Source organism: Dicentrarchus labrax, unplaced genomic scaffold, assembly GCF_905237075.1.
Source record: "Dicentrarchus labrax unplaced genomic scaffold, dlabrax2021, whole genome shotgun sequence".
In the NCBI taxonomy this organism is placed as follows: Eukaryota; Metazoa; Chordata; class Actinopteri; family Moronidae; genus Dicentrarchus; species Dicentrarchus labrax.
Genome location: NW_026136723.1, coordinates 8,955,752 through 8,981,357, shown reverse-complemented (window position 1 = coordinate 8,981,357; position 25,606 = coordinate 8,955,752). Strand labels below are relative to the sequence as shown.

At 40.2% G+C, this 25,606-nt stretch overlaps 1 protein-coding gene across 1 annotated transcript in view; it reads right to left on the bottom strand.

Moving 5' to 3' along the window:
- Positions 1-12,708, bottom strand: part of kcng2 (potassium voltage-gated channel, subfamily G, member 2) — a 32,066-nt gene extending 19,358 nt beyond the window's left edge. Inside the window, exons 1-2 of the mRNA XM_051389912.1 lie at positions 12,268-12,708; positions 1,800-2,700 (exon numbers count right to left, since the gene is read on the bottom strand). Coding sequence (XP_051245872.1) covers positions 1,800-2,588 — 789 coding nt within the window. The 5' untranslated portion in view covers positions 2,589-2,700; positions 12,268-12,708. The remainder of the gene's footprint in view (positions 1-1,799; positions 2,701-12,267) is intronic.
- Between the last annotated feature and the right edge of the window lie 12,898 nt (positions 12,709-25,606).

The window sequence follows — 25,606 nt, the reverse complement described above, 5'->3', positions numbered from 1 at the left end:
GGTATGGGCGCTGCACACTAGTGATTGGGTTGCTAACATGGAGGGGGCGGGGTTTGTGAATGTTTTAAATACTGCAAGAATTCTGCCAGCTGTTGCCAACTTAACTATTTTCAAAGACCCTTATTGTAACTTTGCCTCAAAAAAGAGCCAAGTGACGAACCAAGCAAGCTAAATGAGCTGTGAATGTGCATATCATGCTTCCAAACAAACAATCATTAATCCCCATTGTTTGCCTGCAGAACTCTTCCTCCATTGTTTTTGTTCAAGATGAAATCATTTAATTTAATTTGATTTAATATTTTATTTATTTTATGAGAGTTAGTTTATTCAGTAACCTGCATAAAATGGTTTGTAATTTTAGAGGAGGATTTAGATGAATATATATACATATATATGGGATGCTAATGACAGAATCTTTCATAGGCAAGCAAATTGTGGCATAATGACATCATGTGTATGCAAATTAGCATGTGGCAATTTCCAGTGACTTTATGAGCGGACTATAGCCATTTTCCACTGAAAATAGTCGAGCAGTCACTGCACCCAGCTATGGTTTGCCAAGAAACAGTTCTTAGAACAAAACTTCCTTTAAAACCTTACACAGTTTGGCCACAATGTCAAAGTGGTGCTTTTCAGGGGGCTTGGTTTCCAGTCATTGTGCTAAGCTAAACATGCCCGCTAACGCATAGACATGAGATTGATATTAACTCTCAGAAAGAAAGAGAATATTCGTATTTCCCAAAATGTTTAACTGTCCCCTATTTCCCCTTCAGGAGTAATACATTTTCTCTTTCTAAAATGCCATGTACAGTCTACATAGAAGTTTAAATTCATCTTAAATGAAGCATCAAAGTGAACATGACACACAGTATAAATCAATGTGTTTTCCATTTAAAGCTCCTAATTTGTTTGCTGGTCAGCTGGTCTAGATAATGTTTGGATAAACAAGCCTTTAACTGTACAGATTAAGACTTCATGGTCACAATTTGCATAATCATCATGTTATATAACAATAATGAGCTTATTTCATATTCATTTTAGCTTATTTCATATTCATTTTTGAAAGCAGGTCAAGTGAAGCTGCATGGGGAGAATATCTGTGGGATTTTGGAAATACAGAACCGAAGCCTAAAACCCAAAAAGACTATCCATTTAAAGATTGTGAATATACGGCCTTTTTACTCATCTTGGTGTTGTGTATTTACAGACATTTGGGAGAACATGGATCTCATGTTGCTATGAAGGAATGTATGCTGCAGAGACAGTGAGCGGCTACACAGTAATCTGGTATTCAAGTGAATGGAGAGGAAGCCTTGTTGTCCCTGAGCCTTCGCCTCTGTCTCTGTCATGATGATTTACAATAAAGCCCAGGAAGACTCTGTATGTGGGCTGCTGCATCAACATAATCTGAATTCTACTGTAGCAGCTGTAAAGCATTCACATCCCTAAGGCTGTTAAAAGGGGAAAAAAAAGGATTCCTGAGACTGGAGGTCCTTCAGTTTATGGTTATGTTAGTTGTATAATGCCATAACTATGGTGTTCAGCATGGAAATCTGTTTAGCATGTGATGATGTCTTACCTTCAAAATTCAGGGATGCCTTGCTTTGGAAGTTTTGTGTGACTGACCATGATTGCTGAATGATACTGTTTCTGCTTTTGTTGAATAAAATGATTTCAGTACAGTAATTGTCGATAGGAGCTTGGACCTTTTGGATAATTTAAATTTTAATTGAATCTGTGAATAAGAAAGGCAAAGAAAAAAGTTATTACTGAAACTGATAAGTGCAGCGTGAACTCACCCTCTCCTCCTCCTCTCTGAGGTCTGGCATGGTGCTGACACACAGCGTCACAGCGGTGATGGCAACAAATATCACTGACAGACAGGCGAAGATCTTCCCTGGCAGGCCAGAGTGGGGGTTCTCTACCATGTCCCTAAGTCTTCGCATGCAGCCCCCTGTATTGGTCTCTTCCTGCAACCCCACTCCGGGTGGCTGCTGGCTCTCCTCGCAGGACTGCGGTGAGGTGAGCTCTGCATCCTCCTCCTCTAGCCTCTGCTGCTCCTTGTACTCCTCCTGCCTGAGCCGCAGCTTCCTGAGGCAGCACCAATCCAGGTTGTTCTCCTCCACCCCCCAGTACAGCAGCTCCTCCTGGAAGGAAAGGGCGCACATCTCCCTCAGCAGCCGCAGCTTCCCCGCCGCTAAGAAAGTGACAATTGTGCGAAAAGCTGACGGACTTCGGTCAAAGAAATACTCATTGCGACTGCCGTCGTAGTCGTCGCACACGTCCATGATCTCGGCCTCGTTGCTGCAGCTGCGAAGCTTACCAAGCCGTGTCAGGGGGAACTCTTCCAGTGTGGACCAGGGGATGCGGTACTTAATCCCCCCCACATTAATAATGGCCGCCCCATCAGCCAGGCCGATCTCATCTCCGTCCTGTTGGCGAGGCTGAGGCTGAAGCAGGAGCTGGGCTCGCTTGTAGAACAAACCCTTCTTGGAGGTGACCTCCTGCGGGTTCTCCACTCGGTTGAAGCGAAACGATGTGAATTGGTGCTCTGTGCTGCCTGCCAGGAAGGCCACCTCCTGGTACATTACTGCCACTATGCTGGGGGACCCTGTCCTGAACAATGCGATGGGAGGGGGACTTTACAGGGTATGTGAGGTGACAGGGAGTTTGTCACCCATTCAGCAATACATCATGTCTCTGTTGAACAAAAAAAGAGAAGTCAAGAGTTATATTTATTCAGTGTCTTCACACTAAGAAGTACAGAGCCTCTCACTCTATTCTATCAAATATTCAAAACAAGTCAGTCCATGAAAGGTCTAAAGGCGTCCGTATGCTTCAAGCAAAGTGCTTGTTGGATGGTTGAAGAACATCTGATCTTTCCAACATCAGAAATGGAAGCAATTTCTGTGACTTTCAGTAATCAACAATTCCTGCCCCTTTTACAAAGCGATTAACAGCTGTATGAAAGTGAGAAAGTAAGAAGGGCTCTCAAGCTCTACTTTTGTTTCATGGGTGAAAACAAGTACAAAATCCAGAAAGCCTTTGAGGAAAGACTGCCACCATTATCCCCATTAGTATGATCATTGCTCCTCTCTTACTTCCAGACCACAATGTTGGTCAGCAATAAAACAGCATAATATAATTAATTCCAATTGAATCGCCTAGTGCATGTGCTCATGGAGATGCCTCCTCGATAGTGCTGAACTTTGAGGGAACGGAGAGTCCAGAATAGAGGGAGTGTTGCATATTAGTCTTGTTGCACCATGACTCTTTTATTTGACCAGAGTATAAACTGCTCCACAAATGCAGAATAGATAGGCTCAATGGTACTAATGGTAATAAACTGTGTGAACATCTTGTCTTATCTTATCTTTGCAACCAAGCTTAAGAGCTTTCCAACTGACAGCTCACCCCTAACCTGACTGCGCCACAGAACACAGAACCATCATGGAAGTTGTCATTGTAAACTGTTTGGAAAAGGGCAGGCACTTTCAAAAAATATCTGTCAGGTTATTGGATCTATCTATCACATTTACCAATCAGATCAACGAACCATACAACGAAGCCAGTCGGGAAAAGAGCAAAACACATCTTTTCCATCAAGAAAATCCTCCAGTGCCATTCTTTGCTCTTCTTTGAATGAAAAAAGGCTCTCCAGATCTGATATGACGGATGCAAGCAGCATCAATGCTAACCTGTTTTGCAGCCGCCATTGTTGTTTTCGACAGTCTCTTCACTCACGTCTTCACACACAACTAGCATTGAACCACACCTGGACCTCATGCCATTGCCAGTAGTTACTCAAAGGACTCTAATTGGTCCGGTGCCATAGTGCAAGTGCATAGCTTGGCAATATAGATTCTTGCATGATCTTGTGATCTTGCGAGTCCAGCTGCCTTGCAAGGTTACCAAGGCCCTAGAACCAAATATTTTATACAGATTTATTTTGCCACTTTGTAGGGTCTGAGCATACATTTAAATCAGAAGCTTTTTGTCTTGCCTTATCCCGACTGTGGTCATTCCAAACAATTACAAACACTTTTGCCTGTACACTGTAGTAAAGTGATCCACAGAACCTGTTAAAGGAGAGCCGCAAGTCAAAACAGTCAGCTTCTCTACAACTTCTCTGGAGTCTAATTACAATGGAAGCTCAAAGGAAAGCAACTCAATATCAAGTCGCGGCTGAACCAAATGAGAGAAATGAATAATGTTGTTTTTCTATTTACTGCATCACCAAACTCTGGAATGAGACCATTTAAAGCACTGCATAAGAAATTGAGGGAAATCAACACGACAATGTAGACCTTATCACAGCACAATGAGCCAAATATAATCACATGTGAAGTAAACATGTGTTCAGTGTTTAATATATGTGGTTATGCTTTATTTATTTTTCATTATATAAGAACACACAGCTTCTGTAAAGATGTAATTTTAAAACCAGGCTGTCCTGTCAACATGAAAAATAGTCTATATTCTGAGGACAAAAAGGACAACTATTATAAGCCTTTCCAACTATATGGTGAGGCTGTTTCATATTTTCTGTAAGTGACCGAGATCTGTAAGTATTTATGTGATAAAGGACAATGAGTTTGACGTTTTCTGTGTGATTTATGTACTTTTGTTGTTAGCGGGCAACCTTTCAGGCAGACGAACAGCCACTTAAGAAAATGTATAAAAGACACAAGGAGATAGCACAAGGAGAAAGGGAGAAACTTCACAGGATAATGAAAATTATTTCCCCTTGGATGCACTTAATGGTAGTGTCAGAGTGAAATAAAAGAGGAAGAAATACCGTAGAAACAACTGATCACACTGTACACTCATATATTTATTCTTTTTATGAATGACTTCCATAGATGATTTTGCCTTTCCCATGTTGAAAGCTTGTAATGTTGAGTTGGTGATTTTAAGATGGGTTTACATGCTCCTCCAGAACAGTGGTTCCCAAGTGGGTGCCAGGGCACCCTGTGGTGCATTGAGGAATTGTTATATTATATGAGCTTTTAATGACATTTCACCACGTTAAGAAATCGACATTTACATTAATTTTACAAAATAACAAAGAAAGAAAAAAAGCCATACATCTCGAAATTACCATATTAAAAACTCTGTTTATTATGCAGTTATGCTGCTGCTAATGGCATGACAACTCACGGTTGCCAGTTGTCATAGTAACTCAACACGCTTTCCTCAAAACAGTCTGAGATGAAATAATTGGAGCTGATCAACAAAACTAAAATCAGACTTAAAACTGCTCAGCAAGTGGCTTAACATAGAGGTTTTAACTGGTTGTAGAAGACAGATTGTTGTCCAATACAGCATTCACTGTGGTATTGTGCATTCCCAATATCATATATGTGTGATGTGGGGCTCTCATCCCTGTCAGTTGGTTGTGCTCTCTCTCCCCACATGAACAGTAGGCACACATGTCCCATTAAAATGCTTTTTGTTTTGTTTTGTTTGTTTGTCCTTGTACACTATAAATACAAGCTAGTTTTAATTTGGAACAAAACCAGGAAAGAAATACATGTAACATATTAGCATATTTAATTGGATTTAGAGTTAGAGTGATTTAGAATGGGCCTTGATATATTATAATATAATAAAATATAAAATATACAATATAAAATTGTTAAAACTGATAAGCATCTGTTATAATGTTTTTTTTTTTTTGGTTTTATTTCAGGTTGGGTGGCATGTCTGGATGCCATGTCAAAAAATTTGAATGGGTGCCATGGTCAAGAGAACTGCATTAGGATTGGGATCCTGGGTCTCATGGGACCCAACTCAAATCTTGCGGGAGCAGGTTGCTTTGACTTTGCTGCGGGTGGGAGCAGGCGGTAAAAAAATAAACCGAGGGTCCCGGGACGTAGCTTGCACCAAGGATGGAGACAGAGTCAACAAATGAAGTTGTAAAGAAGATTAAAGCAGGTTTGTCTGCAAAAAGTCTGACATTTGGAGACATTTCTCAGTTGTTACCGACACAGTAATATAATGTATTTTCAGAATTAAGATTAAGAAAACAGCAGAGTTCTACAGTGGTCTAGACCAAGTTTTTGACTTCATCATGCAATGTCTGACTGCCTGCTGTGTTTGCTGAATCATCACTCTCTGATCAAACAGTAAAATCAGTCTGTGTAGATTGACTCTTTTCACATCCTCTGAAAAAAGCTATTTAGTTTCAATTACACATTTCTGAAGCCATTCTGTCTTAAACTGAGACATTTCTTAACATAGGCATCTGGGTCCACAATCCAGAGAACACAGTCTGCAAGTACAGCAACATGCCGGTGATCCTCACTAAGAATGACTGTGCTGGACCTAAGGCAGTAGAGTTGATGTACGGTGGCTGGGTGCATGATCACAACAAATTAAGAGTAGGACCCCTCTAGCTATCCTCAGAGTTTGCTCTTCTATTGTGCGGCCAATCATTTTGAAACAGGCCGCTTTCTCCGAGGGAGGCGGTCAGAGAGCAGCACCTCTACAGCGACTCAGCAAAGTGCTTCTGGCAGGAGCAGTTTATTGAGCATGACACTGCGCCCAGGGGTGGTTTTAGGAGTTATATATATAAGTTATATAGGAGAAGCTCTACAAAGGAGCAAAATGTCAAATAAGGCTTAGTGACTCATTGAAATCTTACATGTATGTATGTTTGCTTTTGTATGTTTAGTATTCATTAAAAGAAAGGAAAGAATGTTTTGTGACTTTTCTTTTTAATTAACTTTCTTGCTGAGAGTTAGATAAGAGGAATTAGCTACAGCCAGTAGATGGTTAACTTAGCTTTGCATAAAGACTGGATCAGGGGGAAACAGCTGCTCTGGCTCGGTCCAAAGGTAACAAAATATGTCTACCAGCACTTCTAAAGCTCACCAACTCCTTATAGCTAATTTGTTTAATCCATACAAAAACTAAAGTCTTGGTTGGACTATTTCTTGGCCTAACACAAGGCTGTTAGTGTTAGCTTTAGAAGTGCTGGAAGGCAGATTGTTTTAATCTTAGGACTGAGCCAGGCTACCTGTTTCCCCTGCCTTCAGCTTTTATGTGAAGCTAAGCTATGTCTCTGCGCTATAGCTTCATATTTATCTCAAATGTGTATCAAAGAATGTCAGAATCTGTGCTTTTAAGGGGTTTGTACTTAAAAGGGCACTACAGGAAACTATACAAAGTCTGTTAAATGACCTCAAGTGATGTCACACGGTCAGCTTTGATTGGGGCTGAAAGTTTGAAAATGAAAAAAATCTGGGGCCCGCTCCTCTGCTTATAGCGAATTGAGGCTACTTTAACAGCTACTATCATAACACACCTGAATCTCTGACCAAACTATCGGTGGTCGAATTGCATTGTGGGTAATGTCGGCACCAGATATTGATGCGGAAAAAGAATGCACAGACATGTACTTAGAACTGGATACCGGATACAAAGATGGCGCCTTTTGAGTCCATTGAAAATTGCCCGCCTGGTGCATATGACTTTTTTTTTCTAGCTTCCGGGTTTACTTCCTGGGTATTTGGCCAATGGAATATGTTCCTCCCCAGCCGCGAGTTCCCGCTCAACCCATAAACTTTACATTGTGATGGTGTCACAGATTATTAAATTGCTTTTCTCAGCTCGAAGGAAATTATACAAAGATGAAACCTCCATGGATCAATAGTTCAAGATAAAAAGAGTCATAATTGACCTTTGCAGTTTGGGGTGTCCAACTGTTTTACAGACACCTCAAATTGGAAGCAAGGCTGAGCGGCCGTGTCGTTGCCAGTTTCTAAATCATGCATCAATGGGTGCAACAGGAGAGTGAGGAAGACGTCAATCAGCAGCACAATCTGCACAGTCCTGAGAAGACATCTCTTCAGGCAAAATAGGTAAAAACACCTGTGTAGGTTGGCTGTTGGGGTGTAGATTCTTTAAATCTCACAGCTTCAATTCAGTCTACCTCATGCAGGTTCAGAGTTTTGCAAAACAAGTGGATTATGCATCTATATATGAATATTACTTCTTCATGTTGGGCCGATAGCAGTTATTTTTAAAAATGCAGCGAATGTCCTATTTAAAATGATCCTTTCTGAAATACCTGTGTGCCCACAGTTATGTATTTTTGGACTGTTTCTGAGGGAGCACAGACCGACAAAAATGTAAAAGTAATATCAATTGTTCGCTGAAGGTTAAGAAAGTAATTTTTGTGAAAGTTTAGAAAAGAACATTTTTGGAATACAGGGTCAGTTTATCCAATGCCCTTATATCTACATTCAGCCGGCTTGGGAGGGGTCCCAAATTTGAATATTATGTTAGTAAGTCAGTAAAAAAACAAACATAAGTTACACGTTTACACACAATTTCCTAATGTTTCAAACCAGGCCATTAATGCAATTTACATATTACATGTGATGTTGAGTAAAAAACTGCTTTAATTTCAAGCACTTACATCCCGCTCACCCTCATTAAGCGGGGTGAGTACAGCACATGAAGTCATGTTCTTTCCTTTCATCCTCAACACAAGAGGCTTTTGGAACCTATCCCTGTTTCATTTTCACAAAGCTGGAGGTTAAAGGTGCGTCTTTAAATAAATAGTTGATTGGCTTCTTTCCTTCTTTCCTCAGAAACAGTGACTGAAGATGATGGAGTACTGTTGAACTCTGTGTTGTTTACCACCAGTTGCTCATGCAAATATAATTTACATGCCTCTTTGCATAAATCTGCAGCCCATGCCTCACTGATACATCTGCCTCCCCACATCCACTCAATCTCCATCTTCATAAAAGGCCTGAGGCAGAGGTCTATTTTGGGGCACAGAGATCTTGAATGGCACTGAACTATCACCTGGCCTGCTGCTAAATCAGACTGATTGGCCCTCCTCAGAGCGACTTTTGTCAGTGACAGTCTGTACTCAAAAATATGAGGACAATTAAGTTTATCGCCTGCAGAAGCAATCAGCAGAGAGAAAGCGATTTTATAATCTAGAATGATGCAAAACATCTCTCTTGAACTGCGATAATCATGGAAAGAGTACTTGTCGCAACATAATCACATAAGCTATAGTCGGGGTGGGGGGGTGGGTGCTGAGACGGAGAGCACATTTTAGATTCTGCGTCACAGAAACTGATGAGTTTGTTGACCAGCCGGATTTTGTCTCTTTGAAAAGATGCTTTTAGTACAGATTCAATTCACAATATATATAATTGCAAAACACTGAGGCCTGGTTTCTACAGTATGAATTATAAATGGGCTAAATGGGTTGATCCAAGTAGACAAGACTTCTATACCCAAAGCCCAATAACTTAAAAGCTTAAAGATGAACTATGTTCAGTTTTGGTGCTGTATAATTGGTTATTAGTTATTAGGAGATTTTAACACACTGGAAACCAGATGTAAGGCCAATAAGGGGCCAAGTTGTTTTGTGTTTGTTTTGTTGTTTTTTGCCTTTATGATGGAGAGAGAATGAGAGTGGTCAGCAGCTGGAATCAAACAGCTGTGTAACCATTAGGCTACCAAGGTGCTCCCATAATACATTTTGTAACCATAAATATAAATATAAATATGTTTGTGTTGAATTTGTCTTCTGTATTCTGTTGAAACAAGTTGTGGGAAGTTTCTGGAATGTAATGAGTTCCTGTTGTTCTGAGAGTCCTGCCTTCAGCCAGCAAGCTAGCCAGTTTTTCAGACTATGTAATGATGATGCTAAAACACTAGCTAAACACGGTTCTCTAATGTGTTATAAAAAGAAAACAACAACAACAACAACAACAACAACCAAGAGTTGAAGAACTAACACTATTGCCTTCAGCGACCGAGTCTGCCCGGCCCGGTTCTTCACTTCACCCATAATGAGGTTAGCATGGCTTCTAGCTAGCGAGCTAGCTACAACCTAACTGTAGCTCTTTCTCCCAGTCAATTTATGTGAACTTGATGAACTCTCCTCACAACCAGATTTGAAGGTGGTTCCGTAGACAGTCAGGAACGAAAAGTCAAGGTGCTTCTCATCGAAGTGTATGGACATGGAATAGAGCTTAACTAAGGATGTGAGTTTCTGTAAAATGTGCATCCCCCTGCCAAACTGTCAGGCCATTTTCCAGAAAGCTTTTTGTGGACTGGAAGCATTTGCTTTCACTGGACAAGTTTTAAGGCTACAGAGCCAGTGGGCTTACTTATTTAGAGTAAAGTGTGCAAGTTATCACATTCCATGCTTTCTGTCTGTATTATTTTTAACAATGTCATTTTGGGGCACTCAAATAACTGATGCTGTCAGGTTTTTTCGGAGTAAAGTCTCTGATGCACCACTAAAGGTCCGGTGTGACATTTAGGAGGATCCATCTCTGCCAATAGATTCCCCTGGCAGAAATGGAATATAATATTCACAGGTATGTTTATATTAGTGTATAATCACCTGAAAATAAGAATCATTGTGTTTTCGTTACCTTTGAATTAGCCATATTTATCTACAGAGGGAGCAGGTCCTCTTCTACAGAGTCCGCCATGTTGAATCACCATGTTTCTACAGAAGCCCAGAACAGAAAAAACCAAACACCGGCTCCAAAGGGCCTTTTGTGTGCTTGGCATGTTTTTTAATAAGCCCCTGTAGTTTCTTGTATACACTTGTAAGGCGAGAGGTATGCAACTTAACTACTAGATGCCACTGAATCCGACAGTCTGTTCCTTTAAGTCTGTATAAGTTAATTTTTCTGGGAAAAGTTCTCATTTTTGCACGGGCTCCCCCAAAATATATTATGTGCATGCACCACTGCTGGAGACTTCAGTACTTAATACTCAGTCTATCACATTTCACATCAGTACTGCTTGTCAGAAGTTTCAGAAGTGCCGTGATAGTCTCTAATTGAAAATGAAACCTGCACTTCGAGCTTGACACCGTCAATCAGTTGATTCAAAGGGCTGGATTTAAAAAACGTGTGAGACAAGGAGAAGGAGATAACGGGCTGAATAAATTGCTGGAAGGGAAAGGATCTATTTGATGGTGAGCTTGAAAGTGTAGACTGCGATGCTTGTGTGGAGGCACAGTTATTAGGACAGAGAGTTTAGAGATCACAGCAGAATACAAAAAAGAACAACAGCCGCCTACTTTCAAACACATGAAGAATGTGTCACATCTCCTCTTTCCTCTGTTTTACCTTCTCATTATGTTCCTCTGCATAAACAAAAAGTAGAGCAGTGTCTTTCTATCTCGAGTCTGCCGGTTCTCTGCCCACCAAACACTTTGCTCCCATTAGCTCACCTTCAGCTACAGAGGAGGAGGACTAATGAGTGAAATGAGCTGCTGTGGTATTCGGTTGCAAACCTGATACACAACATGTTGAAAACTCCTATGATGGAGAACACGCTGCCATATTCGGCGACAGTCTGCTCTCATTATAGCTTGTTCTCTACGGTTTCAAGGGCCCAGTGGTGCGTGTTTTGATACGTGAATTTACTGCGCAGGAAGACACGAGCATCCATCTCTCCACACATCAACAGGTTAATGATCCCGGCACAGGGAGGCAGTGACATGTACATATGGACAATCCATACAAGAAAGTAAGAGGAGGGGGGATGTCTCTGAAAAGCACCATAGCTGTTTTAAAAGCTTCTCATCTACTTACGGTCTTTTACTTAAATATTGACAGGCAGATCCAATCATCCATGGAGAATGTTCTGGTTTGTCTGATGAGGGGGAGCAGCTCTCACACAAATTTGATCAAATTTAAAGTAGAGCAGTGTTGGGAGTCAAAAGCCTGCACATAAAGCAAAGGTGGTGACAGGAGCGCATTTAATATGCAAGAAGGAGATATCCCTAAATGAAAGGGAACAGCCTATATTACTCCTGTAATGCTCCACATAGCAGTAGTGTAATACCATATTACATATTATAACGTTAAGTTCCACAAGAACACTTCTGGAAGAACTCAGAGTCCTATCAGGAACATTATAGGACTTTACAATTACATTACGACAAATAAATAGAAAATACCACCAGGACATTATGAAAACATTAATTGAGAACCATTAGCCTCTGTATACCCTTACTACCCCCTATAGGGAAACCAATGGGATATTAGAAATACATTGGAGAAGTTTGTCACTGTATGAAACAGAAAAAATGGGGGGATAGACTATGCTTTTATTATAACAGACTTGGATCCACTGTGTGTTCAGTATTTATATGGTTTTGCTCGCAATGGCTTCAAACCTATTTGGCAATTTTTAGCTCTTAGTGGCTTTATTAAAGAAAACAAAAACAAGCAGCAATGTGACACAGATCCTAGTTGCTAGACTTACCCAGTGTGCTGTCGGGCTTGTGTCCATCTGTCTCAGCTCGCTCTCAGCGCGTTCGCAGCACTCAATATGCAGCATGCCTTTAAGTTTTCCACGCAGACGGTCTGGGACATTGTAGTACAATTAAAACACGGGGCTCACACGCTGCACGGAGTTTCCAAGCCTTCCTAAAGTCGCCGCTTTTAAACGTTCAAAACACTAAACGCGTTTAAACGTCTGGCGATCCCCCAAAAAGAATCGTTTGGTCCATGGGGAGACGCCAAACGGGGGTAGACATGTTACTCAACATCCACAAAGACTCCGTTACACTGTCCCTCTGTCTCCATCAGAGACGACGTGGCAGATGTTGCAGAGGAGTGTGTGTGCGGCTCGGAGCAGGTGAAAGGCGGTTTCCAGCTCACTGGACTGTTCAGGTGCGTCCGGAGCTGCGCGCTCCGCGGTGCGCTGCGCTCTGCCAAACTGCGTCTCTGGGAAACCACGAACTGCTTCAGTACAATCTCACAGCGTCAGGGGGAGTGTTTGTTATGCATGTCTCCTCACTGTTATGAGATACGCATGGACTCTAATTATTTATTTCTTGCCTTGTGCATAATTGAGTGTATTATCCTCATCTGGCACCAAAACCTGCTTATAAAAATATTTCTGAGTTGTAAAGTTTCAGTTTCATCAGTCACACATAACTGATGCTTATGTAGGTCATTTAACTATCATTTTAGCTCAGCAGAGTTTTCCTATAATGTAATTGTATTCAAATATAGGCTACAGATTCACATCTGGGATACTGCAATCTAATAGATTAGGACATGGCACAGTTTGTTTGTGTGGTTAACATTGTGGCTGAGGCATCCACCACACTGGACTGAGAATCAAAGGCAGCCAGCTGATACAGTAGGTGTGGCTTAGCAGACCAGCAGTAGGCCACTAGTTGAAAGCCTGCTGGCTGGAGTTTCTCTTTAATTTCAGGCCACTCTGTCAACACAACGTCAGCTCAGCTGAGTGCATTCAAAATGGGAGACAGCAGAGAGACAATAATTGCAGGAGTCTGATTGATGCCAAAGTAAACAGTAGTGATGGCAGTAGAAGCATCCATTTGCAGGATATCTGGTTTGCTAAATGCCTGCTAACAGCTCAGGGTGAAAGCTGCAAATTTGGTGACATAAAAGATGACTGGCCAGATTTTATAGAGGAACCATTTTCACTGACTAAAAATAGAATCAAGGACAGGTGCTTGTTTTTAGCAGCTACATGTTGCTTGCAGAAACTACTCGTGATATAGTTAAACTCCCATTCATCATGCTGAAGTGTCCTTTAGCAAAACACTGAACATCCGCCAGTTTCAGATGTACTGCTTTGTGGCTGTGAGTTTGACCTCTGACCTCCCTGTGAAAAAACCTGTGAAAAAAAATTAACTTTTATTGATTTAATTTCTTTTGGACAAAACAATAATCTTTCTTTTAAAATGATTTTTTTGTCACTTGTGAAAATGTTATTCTGTTAAAGTGACTCTCCAGCATTGTAGTATTACCCTGCCATACTTCCTATGTTTCAGAGAGACAGATTAACAAAAGAATGGTCAAAATGGAAGCAGCAGAAGAGATATCCTGACTTTTAGTCCCTAGTGCGTACCAGGCATCAAATAATACATATCCCATAATGCAAGTTAACATAAACAATAGAATCTTTCCCTGCTGAGTAAATACACCTGTCTTTCAAACTCAATGCATGTACTTTGTAATTCTGATAAAAATGTTTTGTCTTCTAGTCGAAACCAAGATAACCTCGGATGACATCATCAGGAGTTATTTTTTTAGACTTGACAAAGCTCCTGCAGAGTTCAGAGGACATTATATAATTATTTTCACACATCGAGTTGTATTCTGATATTTATGTGTCAGTTCGGTGCAGCTCCCATTTAAACTCCACAAAACTCCCAACTCCCCCCACCTCTAGTTCAATCATATTAGGACCTGCTGGTATCATGAATGGACACAATGATGTATGGCTCATTAGATAAAGTCAAGTAAAGCAAATGCAGCAACCTATTTCTTTATCTCTAATAGTGGGACAGTGGAAATAGTGGGCTAACTGCATTTCCCATTAGTTTACATGCATCACACGTACATGCATTCATCATCCTGAGAAGCACAGACTTTAAAATCTATGTAACTTTCTCTGTAGCAATTACAGGATAATGGTGAATGCAACAACGTAGTGCAATAGCAGCAGTAGAAGAGAAGAGTCATAAAGTTAACAAACTGACTCAGTAATCTCCTGAGCTGAAAAATGAAGCCAACATAGAAGTGCCAAAAACTGCAGCTCGAATTAGCCTGGAGCCGGCGGAGTCAGGACTAGCCCAGTTGGTGGCAGCCCGAGCTGACTACACTGAGGATCACAACGGTTCTTCAGAAACCTATGGGTACACACAATGTTTTTTACAACATTTTTAACAGTACTGTAGCTAACGTTAGCCACCATAAGCTAATGGTTATACCAGACCAAGTAGCAGCAAACCCCCCAAGTTTACTGAAATAAGCAAGGATGTGTTTTATTAGCTTTAAATTCAGCTTTTCATTTGTAAGAAGAAGAATGTGTTATTTCTTCTTTCAAAGTTAGCATCCCCAGATCTTCAAATGGTGGCATTTATTCTTTTTTATTTACTTTGTTTTATTTACTACCTCTGTCTTGACTTTGGAGAAGAACAACAGAAAGTATCAGGTCTGGACCTTGAAGGCAGAAAGAAAGATGTTGAATCCTGCACTATGTGCAAGGTAATCCTGAGTGAAAAAATGTCCTAACTCGAGTCAAAAATAACCCAATGAGGAGACTTCAGGGAGATTTGATAGTAAGAGATCCTTTAAATTTGGGAAAAGTTAATCGGACTTTTTAATGGAGTGGGGAAACTCTCAAAGTCAGCAAAAAAGAAACCCTTTAAAAGTCCCCCCTCAAGGAGTTATGAACTCTGCAAGCCCATTCCTCTCTTTGTTTGTGTCTCTGTGTGTTTCTACAGTTAATTCTAGCTCACATCAAGGTAAGAGATCCTCCAGGGCTCCCTTTGTTGGCCGACAGACATTATTAATCTGCCATCCATTCCCCTGTATTCATCTTTCTCTCTCTCTCTCTCTCTCTCTCTCTCTCTCTCTCTCTCTCTCTCTCTCCCCCCTCTCAAGCCACACTCCAAACTTTCCTGTCCCTGTGTATGAACGTGCTATTCGAGGTATTCTCAGTTCACGTCTCTTGATGAAATGAAAATGGAAGTTTGTTGTGTAAAATCATATTTAATTTAAGTCATGCAGCTATTTTAGGTTTTCATCCATTACGTGAATAGCTTACTCGTACATACATACTCGTGGCGAACAAAAAAACATCAGCACAATGAGTTTACAGTCTAGAGATAAGAATGTGTGAGTTACACTGATACAGCTATTAGCCGCTCTCCACAAGCACCTGACATTGATGAATTACCGTGCTCCGAATATGCTGCATCAGCCATGTGGGAACATAATAAACTTTGACTTCATCATCTTGCTCCTCTCTTTCCCTCCCTCCCTGAAGTGACTGTGCTGTGAGTTACGAGCTGCTAAACCTGCGATTATGGTCACAACATGTTTCCAGTCTTGTTTCTTCTCAGGCCTGAAACCGTGCTGGAGGAAGAGCCAGAAAAACAACAACAAGGCATTGTTTTCTCCAGACAAAGCTGGATTAAGTAGTGTTTGCAGGTAATTAATGACGCTGTCCGTGGTGCTGAAGCAGCAGGCGGATTTGTAATTGTGACTTCCTGCCCTTCTGTCAGTTTCAGTTTCATCTCTGATCTAATATTCTCTAAACTATATTGCTACAGTAGTTACAATACTGTTGTCATGCCACTGAATTGGGGTTGGTTTGATCAATTTTGGGTAGGCTATTACTACCACTTGTACGGGCAGAAACTACATGTTTTAACCATTTATCCATTACTATTAGCTAACTACTTCAGCTTTGTATTCTTTGCTTTGAACTATTTAATTATTCTTTAGCTATTTTATTTGAACCATTTATCCATTAGTTTTATTTAAACTGTTACCTATATTATTATTTTAACCATTTCAACCTCTATTTCATACAAACGGTTCTATCACTGCTTTTAGCTATCTATCTTAACAATTTCTCAATTATTTGTAGCTAACTATTTCAACTGGCTGTTTCAATTATTTGCTTCCCTTTCAGCCATCTATTCAATGGTTTATCAGTTAGCAACTGTTGCAATTATTTATCCATTATTTTTATAGCCAATATTTCAACCATTTACAATAATTATGGCTTATTATTTGAACTATTTATTCATTTTAACTTTAGCTTAGCTTGTTCACTTGGTAACTAGTTCTCACACACTCATTTACAACCCACAGTGTCCAGATGTTACACATTTTCTTTAATGTATTTTTTATATATCCTACTAATCAAAACTCATCAACTTTGTGGTTTATTGTTGCTATCTGAGTTGTTGGAAGCAGGTTATATGTTATTGTTATACTTTTTTCCTTACAGGATTGATTGAATATTGTTTGTAAGGGTCTTATTTTGGTCCTGCTGGGCATATTGATCATTTTTTTCTACATAATGGATTCCTTTTCAAGGGAATACAGCAGCTCAGCAGCTGCACCTGAGTGAACACTTGCAGCCTCCTCGCACGATGTAAATTATGAATCAGCTAATACCAGATTTGGCCTCATGATTATGACCTGCAGGCGTAATGAGATGCTCACCTTGTGTAAGATCTCGGCATGACCCGAGGCCGGCAGAGAGGGCTTCAATATTAATGACACAAGCTGTTGATGTGTCTACCTGTCAGTCTGCTGCGGCTCATCTCACAGCTTGTTGATATCAGGCAGGGCAGAGACCTTCTGGTGAAAGAAAAAGTTTGAGCTCAAAGTCTGAAAGAAGACATGTCTGTGTATATTGTCAGTAAAGTTGTTGATCTAAGGTCATAGACTAAGTAGATCAGGTTTCAGGGCACCTAACAGACACGCTTATTTTTCTCAAACTGGGCTAATTCAGTCCTTTGGTTTGGTGTATTTGGCTCAAAAGTTAACTCTGATGGAACAAGATAGCAAAAATAGGAACTTCAGAATTCCTTCAGGATTTATTTGCAAGGAGCGAGAGAAACTAACAGAGGAAGTGACACAAAAACAAATTTTTTTTCACTAAACATCAGAGGCGGTGGATTGCGACAAAGAGCCCTATCCTGTGCAGTCAGCGCTACAGTAACAGCAGTCTGATTTCGTTCACCTCTTTCTATTTCGGCTGGATGATAATTTAACATTTGTTTATGATGTTACTGTCATACGTATTAGTGTCTAACTAACACTAACTTGGGGTAATTGTAATAATTAGGATTAATTTGAAATCTGTAAAGAATCTGAATGTTAAACAAAGTTCTTGCATTAATTGTATACCTTGTGAACTTATATTGCCCAAACTTAATACACAAGACTCCACCCAATCAGGTTTTATTAAGATTTTATTACGCTACCAAGTAATGAAATTCAGAGCCCATTACCAACAACATAAACTAGCTAACTTTCTAGAAAACTAAAAACCTAGTTTAAGCTGGTTAAAAGCACTTTAAAAATTGTACCAATTACTTATTTTATTATTTCAGAATGTGATTGGATGTAACAATGGCTCTATCATTTTTGCAGCTTATAAACTTATGTAGGTTAAACAATGTTTGTAAAATCTTTCAAATAATCAAAAATCAAATCAAGACATTAATAGGAAAAGCAACTAAACAATTCAGGGTCATCAGGGGACGCTTAATTTCGTTTTCTGCTCAGCTGTGAAGCACATAGTCATAAATGAGGTTATGTAAGAAACATCAGAACTTTTGCGGGGTTTTTCTTTTTTCTGTCAGTGGGTTTCATAAGATGCTGCGAGCTCAGTCACTTTTCAGTCATTCAGGCGACACAGATGGCTGTGATAGGGTGATGGCAAGGTAGGGACAGAAATAGGCTCAAACTGACAGGTTTAATAACAGAATGCAAATTGCTGTCATAATCTGTTTAAACAATGTTTCAATTTAAAAAAAATGTTTTGCCATCAGCTGTAGTTTTGCGCGCTGCCAATCTAGAATTTAAAATGAGTTTGATTAGCGTTTTAGTGTTCAGAGCAGAGTTGTCTCACCCTGTTGTATTTTATTTTTATTTACAGTTTGTCAAATGAGTCTATGCACACACACATCAGCACCACACACATACCGGTAATCCTAACTCAACCCCTGAGTATAACTGCTGGTGTAATGTGGCACAAGTCATCGATATGAAGTGACATTAGATTATTACTGTGCTGTGTCTCCACAGGAAAAAGAGGCAGATTCATTGCACTTATTTTCACCGGCTCACACAACAATGAGCATTGTTTTAGACGATACAACGCAGCACAGCAGAGGAACAGAGATCTAAACACGAATAGACATGCAGATATAATTTGTTGAAAATAATGGAATAGAGCTGTTCCATTACCTTTTTATTCTGAAGACCACGGTGAGACAAGTAGTCACTGGGGCAACAGCTAATGCAGATCTGAGCAGATATAAAGCTGTACAATAATCGCTTATACAGAGTGGAAAAATTAAAATGTCACCCCAGAATGGCATTTGTACCCACATCAGCCTTGCAGCCATTTACCTTTCTCACTGCATGTTCCTTTAAGTGAAAAGACATATTCCTCCTTCTGGAAGGTCTAGCTCTCCAACATCCAGTAATCATTATCAGATAATGAGTCATAATGGTCAAATCATTTTAGAAAAAAAAGCACTTTAGAGTTGAATAAATTACATAAATGCATTCCATTGTGAGCACTTTTCCCCAACAGATTTTTTCTTCAGTGTCATTCAACTTTGAATAGGAGGTGAGTTCAGGAAGTATCAGTTAAGGTCAGACCTTGTTCAAGGCAGCACAGAGAGAAAGGAGCTGAATCCTGATCTGTAGCCAAGGTTGTGCATGGTGATTAACATGCTTTTATTCATCCATATACAACATTTAAAGCTACACTAATCAATATTTTGAAAAGGTGTGAAAGGTGTGATGAACCTACGGGGAAATTGTCATGTCATTTGTATTCAGTAACTGACTGAGTTTCAAAGTAATCTGACCCAACACTGGTTAACACATTTGCCATATAAACTTTATAAGGTATATAAACACTGCTCTGTTTAGAGCCTGCTATCTCTAAGTGGCAAAAATGGATGAATAGTGCTTTAATCCCCTGCCTCTAAAGCAATGAAAAGATTAAAATGTTAAAGAAAAAAGCTTTTGGGAAGCAGAATCCTTCATTGCCAGACCTGCTGTAAAAGCAGAGGGTCCATTTGCTTGGGCTGGCTTTGATTTCTGGTTTAAGGAATTTGCTAGAAGAAATACCTTCAACCGTTTTTATAGATGATTTGTATTATTCAAGGTGAGTGTATGCACTGAAAAGAAGATGACGTGCAAAGTGATGAAAATGTGGACTTCTGTAGCTGTCTGCTGTTTGTTTGGCAAGTGGAACGTGGATTTGAAGGCGAAAGATGGGTAATGTAGTTCACAGTAATCTCAGTATTGTAGACTGTTTCATCTGGAGTTGAAGAGATGAGGATGTTGAAGAAAAGTAAATAATTTAGAAACTCTTGGTGAGCTTTCTTTGTGGTATCACATCCCATCAGGGAACAGGTCTTTCTCTCTCTTTATTGGCCCCATCAGGTTGACAAGTGCTCTGCTGCAGTTGTGCAATATTGAAGAGAGGGGAGAGGAACAGAGGGAAGAAATTCCCACACCATCCGACAATACTGTGACATTTCTTTCCCTCTCTGTAACTATCACGTCTTCCTCATATGGAAAAATCGAATCTTTATAAAGCCTGGAGGATGAAACTATTCCTCTGTCCACCGCAGACAGAGCTGCAGCAGTGGAACTTCTCGAGGCCGCCATAATGGTTCCCGAATGTGCATTGTTGTACATTATGTGCACAAGTGATTTAACGTGGGATCTGATTTGCAGAGAAGAAGAGAGTAATTTTAATTAGATTTGAGCATGATTTGATTTGCAGAGAAACAGACAGAAAGTGTCCACCAGGAAACACAACAGCTCCAGCATCTAAAGAACGGGGGAAACACAGCACTTACTGCACAGTTTACGTCGGCTGTTTTACCAGCATGTCTCCAACTCGCAACATCCCACGAGTCAGAGATGAAAAAGGAAGTGTGTGCAGGATCTGACATCCCTTGTCAAACAGTGCGTACAAAGAGAAGCCCTGCTAACATGAGAAAGCAGCCTCAGCAGCTGCTGGACAACCTGCGCATCCTGGCACACTTCCCTGGCAGCGAAAAGAGCTTAATGAGAAAAAAAATCTATACACCGCAAAAACATTTGTCTTAACAATTCTCATTTTGAGCTTTTAAGACTTATTTTTCTTGAAACAAAAAAGGTTTTGCTAGTGGGATAATTTAATTTGCTGCCAGTGCCAGGTATGATGTAGGGTTGAGCACAAACATCTTTAGACAAATCACTGCACCACTGACAATAAAATTATTGTCTTCATCCAAATCTCAAAGAGATAAAATTATTTAACTGTTCTAGCACATTATCTTCACTTTTGTCAAAGAAACAAAGATTCTGTGACTCATTAGAAGGCTAAATGACTGGACAAAGTGGAGATTTTGGCATTGTAATGACATGATAATTTTTTTTCCTGAAAATAATAAGACAGAGAATTTAAAGCAAAAGTAGGTTGAATTTTTCTTCTTTTTAAAAAAAAACATGAATCAGAATGGTTTAATGGAGCATTTATATAAGTTCAGGCAGAGTGCTTAAGTCATCTTTGTATCAGCCTGTTGGCATCAGCTGTTGGACTCCAGTCTAAATCATCAGCTGTTTAGCCATCAGCTGACTAATCACATCCATGTTGCAAACTTTGTAACTCGACACTTCCCAATAACTACCACTGTTTTAGAAAAAATAGCCAGTGATGGGAGACTTTGGCCAGTCACAGGTCATTTGAGAGTGGGCGTTCCTATTGGCTGTTTTCACATGGCAACTGACTCCTTCTGATGTCCCATGAACTTGTGGCTTTGGTGGGAGGGGCTTAGCAGAGTGACAGCAGAGAGAGAGGGTTTTGCAAAGGTTTTGCCTACTGCAGCTTTCACAAACATTTACACTGCCATTACATAATATGTACATAATATGGCAACCACTAAAGATACTCTGTTTACAAGGAAGTAGTTTTTGAGCGAAATGTCTTGCCAACTATTGGTTGGATTTCCATGAAATATGGTACAGATATTCGAGGCCCCCAGAGGATGAAATGTAATCACTTTTTATGGCCTGCAGACATTTAGTCTGACAGGTCAAATTTATTTTGCTCAGTACTTTGTTTTATGACCAAACACCTGCAAATCTAATGACATTCCCATCAGCTTCATGTGAACTTTCGGGGTGGCTGTGGCTCAGGTGTTAGAGTACAGTCGTTTGGTAATTGGAGTGTCCCCGGTTCAATTCCCAGTCCAGTCAAAGTGTCCTTGGGCTAAATACTGAACCCAAAAGTGCTACCGATGGCTGTGCCGTGGCTTTGGTTTCATAATAAAAGTTCAGTTTACATCAGACCAAATAAACAAATGAATCTGTGAAGTACCATTGGTCCCTAAAATGGCAGCCATGCTAAACATCAGCATATTAACATTGTCATTGCAATCATTGCATTGACCTTAGCATTGAACTCAAAGCACCACTATACCTAAGTGCAGCCTCACAGAGCTGCAAGCATGTCTGCAGATTCTCAGTTCTGCTTGGCATCTGTTGATGAATACATGCATGTGGAAAATTAGATAACAAGTGACTGAGTGCAGATGAGCCAACAATCTACCGGATACAGAACCCTGATATTGGCGTCTATATACTCAATGTTGCTCTCAGTGTTATTTCAAAACATAAAATGTACTCTGAAGATCACAGCAGTGAACACTGATTTAGAGATTTTCAGTCAAAGTTCTGACTCTCTCAAAGTCACATGGAGGGATGCTTGTCAAAGCATCTGCGTTCGATGCCCTTCATCGCCAGCGTGGCTCCGGTGTCACAGACAATCAGCACCCAGCCACAGAGAGGGGTGTGGGGCGGATTCACGGGATGGCACTGGCTGCCATATTTGTTACTCCAGTCACCAACTGCGGGAGACATCTCATACATGGAGTGGGCTGTGGGTGTCAGAGGACGTCTGTCTTGTCTCACAGCACAGTCAGGTTTGCATACACCCCCTCTCACCCTCACCACCGCCACCTACCCCCACCTCTCCTCGCCATCCGTCTCCACGCTGTCTGCTTGCCTGCTCATTATTACTGTTTGACATTGAAAGATGGTCAGAGCTGCACAGAATACAGCGCAGTGATTTGCAAACTCTGACAGTGTTGAAAAGAAGGAAACCAATTTAACTTTCATCCTTTTAAAGAATCGTATTTACTCATTTATTAGGTCCATTCCATATTAATCAATACAGAATAGAAACAAATCAGAGTTAGCAAATTACTCATTTTTACCTTGTCAGAATGTTAAAATGTTCCTACTTAAGGCTGAAGATTTGATTCACTTTTACTGACTTTCTTTTAGCCATGCTAGCTCCATGGTTCAATGGATTTCAACACTGGTCCATCAGTCAGTCCAGCACTCTGGTCCTGACTGAAATATCTCAAAAATGGTCCCATCCCAGATTCGGAATCTGTATGACTTTGATGACCCTCTGACCCACCCTTCCTCCAGCACCACCAGCAGGTCAAGGTAAGTTTAGTGAGTTAAGTAATTTATCCAGTAAAATATCTCAAATTCTACAAGATGAATTGGCACCATTCATCATAGTGCTAATTTGCAAATATTAGCAAACTAAAACACTAAACTAAGAATATGATAAACATTATTGCTAATCGTCAGCATGTTAGAACTGTCATCCTGAGCGCATTAGCATGTTAGCAAAGCACCACTATACCTAAACACTATAGACTCTCTCTTATTTAATTCCTTCTTCAGAGTCGATGTCATGTAGAATGACCTTGATACAATAATACAATAAGTAAAATAGAAAATGAAGTTATTCCTGTGTGCAGAAACAGCAGAAATTCCTCTTCCTCCCCTGGCTGGAACTCACATGAATAAAAAAAGCCCAGTAAAGCATCTTATTTTCATGAGGTTAATTGATAGAGGACTATATAATGAACCTGCAGTTAACCAGACGGTTTGCTGCTTTTGCATTTAAGAGTCATAAAGTGTTCTTTTACAGCAAACTAATAACCCCTGCAGACATTAAAGCAATCAGAGCTGAGCACCAAGTATGACTTGAACTGCCGGAGTAATAACCTGGCAAAGTCCGGCTTCTGCAGCAGTAAAGCCACTTCCTGATTAATTAACCCTGGTCTGCACGCTTTTCTATCTATGGCTGAGACATGAGAGAGAGAGCACCGTGGCCCCCACTGAAGCCCGGGGCCACCGGCTTTATGAGGACTGTAAATCAAAGTGGCACAGATATGTAATTTTTTACTAAGTCAAAAAGTTGTTTTTTTTTATTGGAGAATCATGGGGAAGAATTGTTCTATTGTGTACCTGTTGATCCTTTTGGTAAGAATATAATGGATAAAATACAACTTCCCTGTCCTGTTAACACTCTTGGTGCCAATGATATAATTCGCCTTGTTATCAAGGTTGGCCTCCCAACTGCTGTGTGAAATCATAATTAGCTATATATATTACCTCCAATGTGATTATCTCATTAAACATCAGCCATGTAATCAAATCATAGCGATGTTTATATCATCCAAGGTGTGCAGTTCACTCATAAACTGTAAACATGAACTCTCCTGATACCAAGAAGCGCATAAAAACACAGAACTGATGGAGGTAATATTCAAAAATAAAAAATCTCTACTCCCTTTATTGTCAAACTGCTTGTTAGCAGGATCATAAACTGTGTGTTTTTATCTTTGAGTGATGGGAATAGGAAAGCAAAATAGGCATGGAAATGATTGGAATATGTATAACCCACGATATTGCTGATCTCCCTGATCCAGATCCCGGATCTAAAGGTCATCTGGAAGCAGCTCATAGGAAGCCGTGAGTCAGTGATCCCGGGCAGAGCCTCGTATCCCACCGACAGAGGGGAACGGAAGGCAATTGGCTCATCATAAAGCTGTCAAGCGACCAAGTTATCCACATCGGTGAACGCTGTCACATTTCAGTGCCACAAACAACAAGCTCGCCATTAAGAAATCTATCACGCTACAGTGGAAATACAATAACCGGGGACCAGCTTTTCTTTTTGCCTTGTGAGAGTGGCAAGAATGTTTTCTCAAGTCTGGTTGTGTCTTTCAACAGAAGGCTGTCTTTGAATAGTTGATAAGAAGCATATACTTGCTGTTGGCATTGTTTTTTGTCTTGCCTCCTACGTCCTGCTCCTTCAAATCAGTTTATTTAGTTATTAAAAATCATGCTCGGCTCCATTTGTTGCAGAAAATGTCATCTTTTGAGAAACCTTGAAGCAGAGTGTCACACAAATGAATAAGAGCTTTGTCAGTTGGATTAAATGAATCTCAGTTTCACCTGTTTTTCAAATACTGCATATGCAGTGACACGCTATTTAGCTGCAGGAAATCCTTTGAAAAATGTTGATTTGCATTGTAAGCAATCCACCTAATTATGACCATCTTTCATATATTTGGGAGAAAACATACTGGACAAATTGACATTCTACGATATTTTTGCTCAGTAGGAAGCTCAGTTGAGCTTTGTTTCTTTGCAATGCTCCAGTGGTGATTTGAAAATCCCTGTTACATAAACAGTGCATAATGGCACACAGAGCCATGAAGAAATCTGCCAGTACAGTATATAATCAATGAAAGTCTTTGATGTTTTCAGAAAAAAAGCTGGAAAAATCAACAGAACATGGATGGACAAAAATACCCTGGGTATTAGTGAGTGCTGTATTTCTGGAGGAACGGAAATTAGCTGAGGTGTGGGATTTTGATTAATTCTCAGTCACTAATGACTCAGCACCAGAGAGCTATTGGCTGATAAAAGCTAGACAACCCGGTGAGACGCATATGATCTGCATGTATGGAGAGGCGTTCAGTCATTATGATTTGTTGCAATCTAGCAGTGTCTTCCCTTTTTATGACCCTAATTTATCGAAGCAGTTAAAGAATGAAAGCAATAGTTTGACATCTTGGGAAATACGCTCATTCGCTTTCTTGTAAGATAAAAAAATCAATACCCCTCCCATGACGTACACTAAATATGAAGCTGTAAATCATCTCAGTACTGTATTCCCTGTTGTAAAACTGGCCCTTTGATGGTCTCGG